At 32.9% G+C, this 10,721-nt stretch overlaps 1 protein-coding gene across 1 annotated transcript; it reads left to right on the plus strand.

Moving 5' to 3' along the window:
* The first annotated feature begins 6,980 nt into the window (after nt 1–6,980).
* Nucleotides 6,981–8,459, plus strand: LOC126755725 (probable 3-hydroxyisobutyrate dehydrogenase, mitochondrial). Its single transcript, XM_050468469.1, has 2 exons — nt 6,981–7,077; nt 7,265–8,459. The coding sequence occupies exon 2, from the start codon at nt 7,285–7,287 to the stop codon at nt 8,260–8,262; it is 978 nt and encodes a 325-aa protein (XP_050324426.1). The 5' UTR covers nt 6,981–7,077; nt 7,265–7,284; the 3' UTR covers nt 8,263–8,459.
* The last annotated feature ends 2,262 nt before the right edge of the window (nt 8,460–10,721 follow it).

Here is a 10,721-nt window from a genome sequence, read left to right on the forward strand (position 1 = left end):
AAAGAAATTCTGAAATTTTTGGAAAAAAATATCTTAAACTCGGCCATTGCGTCGCCATTTCCGGTGACTCTTCGGAAAAAAAGTTGCACCTAGGATGGCAGGATAACTCCTTACAGGATCATCTAAAGTGAAAATATACGTGTTTTAGTTAAAACCTTAACTTAGTACTTGGACGAAGGCAAAAATCTGACAGTTGGATTATTGACATCCATTTTAACAAAAAAATAAAAATTTCAGTGAAAAATTCGCGATTTTTTTTTTCAAATAGTTGTAATCGAAAAAAAAATTCTTTGTCCAAGTCTTTATGAATTGTATCTCAAACACCTGTGTAAAATTTCACGCAGATCGATTGAGTTGTTCTCGAGAAATCTTACCCACCGAAAAATGTGTTTAAAGACCGCGTACAAGTTCTCGAGGCTGTATCTCCGAAATTATTAGTCGGATCAATTTGAAAATATGGGAAAATTTTCAAGAGGTGTTGTAGAATAAGGCAATAAACAAATCGATTTTAAAACTCGTAAACTCATGTAACCCCTCATGCCGATATGAATCCAATAATTTTCTTCGATTGGATAAAAACAATTTTGTACACATAACATCCTATGATTTAGACAAATTTTCTATTAGAATGGGTTTGAAGTCGATATATATTTGTAGAGTCCGCATATCGAGAAAAACTAACCTAAAGTCAAGGAAATAGCACACTAATCTATAATCTACACTTTCAGGCCATAAACTTCCCTACTTATTTCAAAATGCCAGTACTCTGTTGTGAGAGACCGATCAGCTGCCTGGTTTCGAGACACTGTGTCTCAGGCGTTTACGTATACGTAGGTTATATGGCGAAATGAAATTACCAAAATATTTTAAATCGAACTTTATTTTTATTTGTTTTTTTTTTTGTTTTTTATTTCATTGATCTTAATTAAAGTATGTATGTATAAAGAATTATTTCGTGTTACAAATTCAATATTTCAATGGTTTACAAAAGTTAATGTTAATTTGTTTTTGTAAAAATGTCTTATGTATACCAGAATTATGTAATTGTAAATGTAAATAGTATGAATGTACACAAGTAGCCGTGCAATAATAGAATTTCGCGTAATGTGACTTAATAAATAAATATTTGAAGATTGTTGGCAATTGCTTGTTATATTATTTAATTAAGTAAAGTGGAAATATAAACATATTGAAAAACACATTTGCAGAAATGTCAGTAAATTTTATGTAACAGTAGTAACAGCAGCTTTACAGAGAAATTTATATACATACGGCTAGTTACGTGCGCGCTGTTCCTTTGAACCCTTCGTTATAATAACAATTAGGTACTAAGTTGTTTGAGTTCAAAGCATTTGCTTGAAGTTTTGCTTTTTAGTTTTGAATAAAGTGCATTTGACGGGATTTTGACATTTTCTTTAATATATTAATAGCTTTAATTCGATTTGGAGTTTCGCTCAGCAAATAAAGATTGCCGTCTTATTTTTTTTAATTTTTTTTACAATTTTTTAATAAAAATTTTAATATACTTTAAGGAAGGAAGTTTGAAGGCAATACATTTTTGTGTTTTATATAGTATTATATTAATAGCATTTTACGTCTTTTAAGTAAACACGGGCATAATAGAAATTTAGTCTTAAGAAAACAGGTTAAGGATTAAAAATATTCTGCAATAATTCAAAATATTTTTTTAGCTTGAAAATTAGATTTTAATTGTAGACTTATGCTCCATCAAGTGGGTTTCAGTATATATGTACATATGTATGCCAGGCTGTCATATTACTTTTTTCAGTATTGTTTGATATTTTATCATGGAAAGATTTACGCCTGAACAACGTTTACAAATCGTTTAATTTTTTTAATAAAATGTAAAGAATGAGTTTCGCGCGCTTCGCTCAACTTATGATGAATAAAATCGGCCTACTAAGCGTGCTCGCAACACCATCACCCATCTTGAGACCCAACATTCATTATTGGATAATATTGTGATCGAATAGCCTACGTCGAGTGCAAAAATATAGCAGCCGCAGCTTAGACTAGCTAGCCACGAAGACCGTGGATAGTCGTTTCAGCGCCGTTCGCAGCAACTCGGACTGACAAACGACTTTGTGCATTTTACGTTGAGATCTTAAACTGGAAGCGAACAAATTACAGCTTGTGCAAGAACTGAATCCATCCGATATTCCCAAACGTCATCGCTTTGCTCTATGGTCCAAAGAAAATCCTACGGTTTCGAGCCAAATTTTTTTCATCGATGAGGCCTATTTCTGGCTCAATGGGTATGTAAACGCAAAATTACCGCTTTTGACACGAAGAGCAACCTGAAGACTTGAATCAAGAGCTGCCGTTTCATCCAGAAAAAACAACGGTTTGGTGTGGTTTGTGTATTCATCGAACCATATCTCCTAAAAAATAATGCCGGTGAGAAGGTAACCATCAATGACGACCGTTATCACGCCATAATAGTCGACTATTTGATGCCAGAAATTGAAGCTCGTGATATCGGCGATTTTTGATTTCAACAAGGCAGCACTTCCCATATTGAGAGAATACTTTGTGAGCAGATAATATTACGTTTTGAGCCGGTGGATTTGCCACCAAGGATGTATGATATCACACCGTTAGTCGTTATATAAACTCTAAGGTCTATGCGGACAATCCCGCTTCGATACAGTCTTTGGAGGAAAACATTACGCGTATCATTCGCCAGTTGCCAATCGAAATGCTCGAACGAATCATTGAAAATTTAATTTTACCGATGAACCATTTGAGACGTATCCGCGGTCAATATGTGAAACCGATAATCTTTAAAAAATAAAAACCAAAGAATGTTCTGTCGAATGCTAATAAACATTCCAAGTTAAGTTTGAAGTTTCTGTGTTTCATTAAAGAATCTCGAATGGATCATCATTTATGTACAGCCATGAACTGAGGCGTTGTCTTTTCAAGACGCAGTCGGACGTAGACTAGAAACTCGATATTCATTTCCCTACTAATATAAAAATATTGGTCATTTATTTCATTTCACTTTCAAAAGAAGAAAGGAGCAAAACTAAATTGAAATTTTAAATATTTTGTGGGGTATATAATTGCTAGCAGAGGAAATAAATTATAAAAAAAATGTTAAAACCATAGCCAAGCAAATTAGTATGTTTACCCACCCTAAGCAATTACTTACAGTTATCAATATTTTTAATCAGTGCGCGCTGATCTACTCTAGATAATAACAAAAACAACTGCACGCGCGTTAAGTTCTAACAACAATATAAACAAATATTGAATGTACGAAAATAAGTTTGTATGTACTTGAGTACCTATGTAAATAAAGCGTTAAAGGGTATCACAAACTATGGCGAGCTTTTCAGTAAATATGATGATTCGATAGAGAAACGCTTCTAATTTAATTAAATGAAAGGCAAATAAATATGTTTATAAATAAACAGTAAATTGATAACACATTGGAGAGGCAAAGAGCGCGTTTTACTCATGCGTTACTCTCAGAAAAAATTGACTAGTTGGCTGTTCTATATATATTTATATGTGGTGAAAAAACACGCTGCGAATTCGAGAACAAGTTTGGCATCAAAATGTCAATGTCATGGGCCCGATAACACATTGCTCCACGTATATAAATGTATGTGTGTGCAAAAAGAGCGTTTACACATTTACTTTCTCTCCCTTCTCATTTTTTGTCTATTGTACTTCGAATATAGTGTTTTAATAAATAATAAATATGTATATAGTTGATGATATTTACCAAACACAAAAAAAAAAATTTAATAATAGAATAAATAAAAATTGTACACAATATTTTTGCATAATATCTTAGTTGTATATGGGGTATTCCATACCAAATCGACCACTTTTGAACCCGACCCCTTTAGATTTTGCTGAAACTTATCCATCCTTTTCTACCATTTGAAAAACATTTTTGAGAATTTTTTCAAAATTTTTTGTCCAACTTCAAAAAAAGTTATGCATTTTTCAAAAAAAGGCTTTTTTATTTTCAAATAGCCATAACTTTTGTAGAAATTGACTTTTGGGGACCTTTTTTTTAATTTTTGTTTTGGAATTAAATTTTCGAAAAAATACACGAAAAAAATTTAACACGATCAATTTTATCAAATAATCGGTTTTTTTAAGTAAAATCGTCATTTCTTGGAAGTTCGCCATTTTTTGAAAGTTCGCTATTTTTGTTTTTTTTTTCCTCAAAAAAAAACTTCAATTAATTTGACAACTATCCCTGCTATTCCCGGAGTGGGCCGATTTTTTTATATTTTTTTTATTTATTTAAAAAAATTGTCAAATTTTCAAAAATGAGTGGTCGATTTGGTATGGAATACCCCATATATACATATATCTGTAGAAACTTAATTCTTTTTAAATTAATAAGAAAACCAGAAAAAAAGTTTATCACTATAATAATAATGTTAGTAATAATAATGACTTTATTATAAAAATATATTTAATTTAATTTAATTATTATTCATATGTTTTTTTTGAACAATTTTAAAAATTTTGACAAATAGTATTACTTTAAACTTTGTTTTTTTAAATTAATATTTAAAAATTTTTTTCTGAGCTTAATTTGTACAAAATTAATTTAATATCATACAAATAATTCACTCCACTTGAAAAAATATTAGTCCCAATATATCTATTTTAAACACCCAAACCCCACAACCACATCCCATTTTATAACAAGTTGGCTATCCTACACATGAAGATGTGTATGCTCCTATAATACAATTGGCGCTCTCCCATCATTTTTGTTCTCTAGGTGAGAGTAGCCGGCAAAGCATGTGTAACAAGTGGCTGCTTATAAACGCATATACTTGTAAACACATAAACTCATATATGTATATCGTCACCTAAAATGCAAAATAACATAACATCACTTTTCATAAGTTTACAGGCGAAGGAAAAATGATATAATAGAAACCACTCATATTGAAACAAAATTTGAGTTTTGGTAATAAAATAGTTATATATTGGTTATATCTGAGAGCGGTAGCTGAAAATTTTATGCTACATATACATATGTAATATGATATAGTGAATCGTAAGCCATAAAAAACTTAACTTCGATGTTTTTGATGATACATTGTTTTGCATTTTAGGTGACGATATACCTATATTATATGCACATACGATGAATTAGCAAAGTAGCCTCATGTACCAATACATTCGTATGAATATATGCTAATATATATTAATATATGGAAATTGTATAGAAGTATGTACATTGTGACAGAATTTGTTTCTCGTTATCTTGTTTACGATATCGTTGCCAATCGTGCCCCCACACAACTGAGCTTATACATACATATTTATTTTGTAGGAGAGGTGGTGAACTAGAGGTGTGCGTATTGGGTTTACCTAAACACGCGCTGGCTTTTTTCTTTATGTCTATTTATATTTATTCTTTCCAGTACATATATACTTAGGATGGAAAAATTTCAAAATTACAGCGAAGTAGTTTACTGGGCAACAAAAGTGGTCTTAGGGGTCTTATACCCTTAAAGCATGAATGAGTTAATAAAAAAGTAGTTCCTGATTTGTTTTAAAAATGAATAATGAAATAAATCCTACTAAATGCCAAGTTTTATGTTATAACTTTTAGAATTTTTAAAGTAATAGGTTCACACTAAATACTTGGTGTTTCCAAAATTGGCTTAATTTTAGCAATTGAGACAAGAAAACCGAGATCATGCTTTAAAATCAAATATTTTACTTATTCATAAAATGTTTGAAAGACCTCGGTGATATTTCACGCAAGATTAGAAGTCAAGGAACTGAAACAACTAAAGATCATTCGAAAACTATTGATTCTTCATGAATTCATCCAATATAAATTAACGCCAAAATACGTTTGGGAACTAAAGTTTGAACAAGTCAGAAAAATATATTATAAGGCCTTAAAACATCACAACAAGTTCAAAGGTTTACTCCAAACTGTCGTTTGAGGTTACTGTAGCTTTTCGGCAATCAATTGCGATTTTTCAAAACCTCAGATGAAGAGGGTTTCCTTGGATACCGAAACCAAAATATAAAGCAAAATAAAAGGTTAAACTCGATTACACAAATCTAAGATCCACTTCATAGGTGTAAAATTTCTCGAAAATATCTTGTCAAATAAAAAAGGTTCCGATAGAGGAACTTGAGTTTGATGAATTAGTTTTTATGACGACCATATCAAAACTTTGTAGGGTATACGACGATCCTGTCTGGGTGTTACCAACTGGCAAATTCCCTATGAAAGTTGTAAGCATTTTTTTGAACACACATAGTCCAGACTTCGTCCCCCATAAACAAAGCTCTTCGATCCGCCAGTGCAAAACACGTTTTTATACATACATTGTGACAAAAAAACACCCGGAATTGTAAAAAAATGTATCTTCAATACGTTCGGGAGATCGTTGAAGACATGCCTCACTCTGGACGACCTTCGACCTTTTCAACTGATGAAAATATTAAAAGAGTGAAAGATGTGGTGGTAACACTAATCTTCAGACAAGTGTTACAGAGTTGGCAAGAGAGCTCGACATCTCTCGCGAGTCCGTTCGAGTTATTTTGGTGGATATTATGGGTATGAAACGCATTCCTGTTCGACTCGTACCGATAAATGACCATAAAGATCGATTGTGACCGATTTTATTCAAAAATCAATGAATTGATCTCCGTATTTTGATTTGTTTTTCATTTTTTATTGTTCCTCAAACTGGAATTTCTGCTTTGTGGAATCCATTTTCAGTTGATCGAAGAGATAAAACAAAATCTCTGAAGGACCTGAAGTCCATCTTAAAAAATTTTTATGAAAAGTGTTTCGATGATTGAAAAAGTCGTTGACGTAAGTATATAAAATAAATATTGACGAATAAATATATGTTTTGCCTTTTATTTACAATTTCCACGTACTCTGTTGTCACAATGTATGTATTTGCTACTTTAGTTTTCCAAACAAATAAGTTCTTTTAGCATTCTAGGAGGTTAGGCAGCAATACGAAAGCTGAAGATAGTTCAGTGTGCTGCTGAGCGTTGAACGACGTGGATTGCTTTTGTGGAACTTTTGCAGAACTGGTATGTAGAAATATAGTGAGCACTACATAAATAAATATGTGCGAGTGTTTGGAGAATATTTACGCCTTGGTGATACGTATTTACATACCTATATGCATATGTTTTTATTTATGTGGCTGCGTGGAATATTTGAAGTATCAATTGCGTAACACACAGTTGATCAATCGTTATTGTTTTTCGATTGTAGGTAATTGAATCGTACGGAAAATGGCGCTACGTATCGTCTTCACAATGCCCGTGACCAAAGCTATGAGCCAAACTTTGGTGCGTGCCATGTCGTCACAGGCCGTTGCCTCCAAGAATGTTGGCTTTATCGGACTCGGCAATATGGGCGGTCATATGGCTAGCAATCTGATCAAGCAGGGTCACAAATTGCATGTCTTCGATATCTCGAAGCAGGCTTGCGACAATTTGAAAGCCAAGGGCGCAACTGTCTATGATAAGACCACCGACTTAGCGAAGAACTCTGACTACGTGATCACAATGCTGCCCAATAATGATATCGTGTGGAAGGCTTATAACGATATGACAGCCGATGGCGTTAACAAGAACACTGTCTTCATCGATTCATCCACCATCGATCCAAATTTGGTGCGAGACTTGCAGAAGTTTATTAGCGATAAGGGTGCGCGTTTTATTGATGCACCCGTTTCGGGTGGTGTACCCGGTGCTGAGCAGGCCACACTGACCTTCATGGTTGGCGGTACGAAAGATGAATACAACACAGTTAAACCCATTCTGGAGGGTATGGGCAAACGTATCACTTACTGTGGCAGCTATGGCATGGGTCAGGCGGCGAAATTGTGCAACAACATGATGTTGGCCATTTCCATGATTGGCACATCGGAGGCCATGAATTTGGCCATACGCCAAGGTTTGGATCCAAATGTATTTGCCGAAATCATTAACTCGTCGACTGGCCGCTGCTGGTCGTCGGAGCTGTACAACCCAGTGCCCGGCGTCACACCTACTGCACCGAGTAACAGAGACTATGCTGGCGGTTTCTCCACCGATTTGATTACTAAGGATTTGGGTTTGGCTGCCGGTGTGGCCACCGCGACAAACACGCCTATTCCATTGGGCGCTCTGTCACATCAGATATACCGTACACTGAAGGCTCACGGTTTGGGCAATAAGGATTTTTCGGTTGTCTATGAATTCATGAAGAATGAGGCCAACAACTAAGGAGGCGTTTAGCTTTAAGCTGCAAGTATTCATAACTGTACTTGTGGTATTTAGAATTCTTACCAGAATTGCATTTATTGAAATATTTTTATATTAAATCTTATATACTTGTACACCTCATTGTATATAAACTTAAGTGTTGAGCATTTTTTTATTAAAAATTAAATATAATTAAAAATTATATTTTTTAAATACAAGCTAATGTCTTTATATTAATTTTATATTAATGCCAAATTTATATAATCTATTTAAGCAAATCAAAAGAAACTCTTACGATGCGTGGGTTGGCACTTAGAATTGTTGGTATCTTCAAGAACTCAGCTTATCGGCATGGCTTTTCTTATCAGTTGGACTGCAGATATTAAGATTTTTAAATTTTTATAGACCAGCATTTGCCAACTACACATGTGTACGCAACTGTTTGTGTAACTGAAATATACCTGTATATACATATATAAAATACATAAAACATTCACAAGAAAAGGTGAGGACTTAGCAACTCTTTATCCACATTTAACTCAACAAAAAATTTTACTAAATACCATATACATAACGTAGCGAGAGAGTGTAATATCTCATGCTCAGTGAGAACTTTCGGATTAAGTATTTCAATATAATGCCAAACTTTAAATTCGAAAAGCTCTTTCATAAATTTTATTTTATATTTTTTAAGTTTTTAAAATGTGATGTTGAAAATAACTTTACATTTTCTTAATATTTTCTCGGAAAGCTCAGAAATGCGAAAGCTTTTTTCAAATAGACAGCTTTCCACAAATTCCTACCGTCAGTGCTGCGTACAACAAAACTTATTTGATAAGCGATCACGCCATTTAGTGTGCATATAATTTAGTTTAAAAGTTTTGGAAGCAACAAAAAGTTTTATTGTGAAAAGTTTTCTTCGCTCGTATGCTGGTGTTGATCATTCCTAATAACTGTATAAAAAGTTAATTTTAAGCATAACAATTAATACTAATTTAGTCGACCGATTAATACCATGTAAAGAAATATTATAACATAAAGTATAAAATATTAAGCATTCGAAGAGAGATTATACATTGTGACAAAACACGACTGTCCTGGTAAAACTCAATTTTTTTCAAAGAGAGTAGCGATATACATAATCGTGCGAATTATGTATATATGGAGATATAACTACCGATGAGACATTTTATAATGGTAAATTATATACCTGGTGGGGACACTTTGAAAATGCAAAGTAAAGTCAGATTAAAAAATGCAATTTGATTTTGTGATATGTTTTTAAATAAATAAAAATAAAGTACACACATAGATTAAACATTCTTTTAATGACAATTTTTTGAAACAATAGAATCTCTGTAAAAAAGTCCCGATAAAATTATTCTGACTTAAAATTATCTCAAACCAAGAAAAGTTTAGAAGTAAAGACCAAAGAAATTGTAAAAATTTTTGTTTTTGACTAAATTGTGGCTTACCAAACAAAAATCGTTTTTTCGTGAAAAAATTTACAATCGAAAAAAAATCGAAATTGTTAATAAAAATATTATTTTTTCAATAATTACTTGACAAAAAATGTATCTAAGAAAATCGAGTGAAAATTTCAGGTCGAGGGATTCAGACGTCTCGAAGAAATTTTTCTCACCGACTCCAAAAACAACAGTTAAAGTAAAACGCGTCTAATTTCTTTAAATATTTTTTTGCCAATATCTCTCAAACTATTTTCGATTCAAATATTTTTCATTTTTCGGACAATTTTAAAAAATATATGCACATTCGATATACAATATGCTAAAAAATCGATGTTTTGAAATTAACAAATGAATATAATTCCAAAGCAAGAGTGCTAGTCATTTTAAAGATTCTTGTGTGATTATTGTTATTGACTCGTGATCAGCGACCGCACTCTGCTCAAAATTCAAAGCTTTCATAAAAGGTGCAAGTTTTATTGGTAGAATCCGGAAGCAGAAGAAATTTTTCATGTTAATTTTTTTTCAATGGGAATTAATCAACTAAAGCGTTTACCAATAGAGACGACGTGAATATGACAACGTGTGGCGGCAATATTTGCTTACGGTTCAAGTTCCTCAGTGGCTAAAGGCTTCATCAACAAACAAAATTGCCGCCATTGGGGTGAGTAAAATTCTCGTCTGGCTCAGGAAACGCAATTGCATCCCCAAAATAAACCGTTTAGTGTGGATTGCGGTAAAGTGGTATCATCGAGCTTTATTTCTTTCGAAATGAGACAGGAAATGCCATTATCATCTTTACTGAGTGTTATAACATGATGTTGCCCGACCTCCTTTCACTGAATTCGATGAAATCGGAGTGACATTTTTAACACATATACATATATACTACTTTCAGGAAAGGATTATCCCTGAATTTCAATTATATATCAAACACATTGGCCGATATTTTCGGTAAAAAGTCAACTATAGTGTTTCCCACTCTCTTCGATTTCTACATTCGATTTGAATTTC

Source organism: Bactrocera neohumeralis, chromosome 4 (assembly GCF_024586455.1).
Source record: "Bactrocera neohumeralis isolate Rockhampton chromosome 4, APGP_CSIRO_Bneo_wtdbg2-racon-allhic-juicebox.fasta_v2, whole genome shotgun sequence".
Taxonomy (NCBI): domain Eukaryota; kingdom Metazoa; phylum Arthropoda; class Insecta; order Diptera; family Tephritidae; genus Bactrocera; species Bactrocera neohumeralis.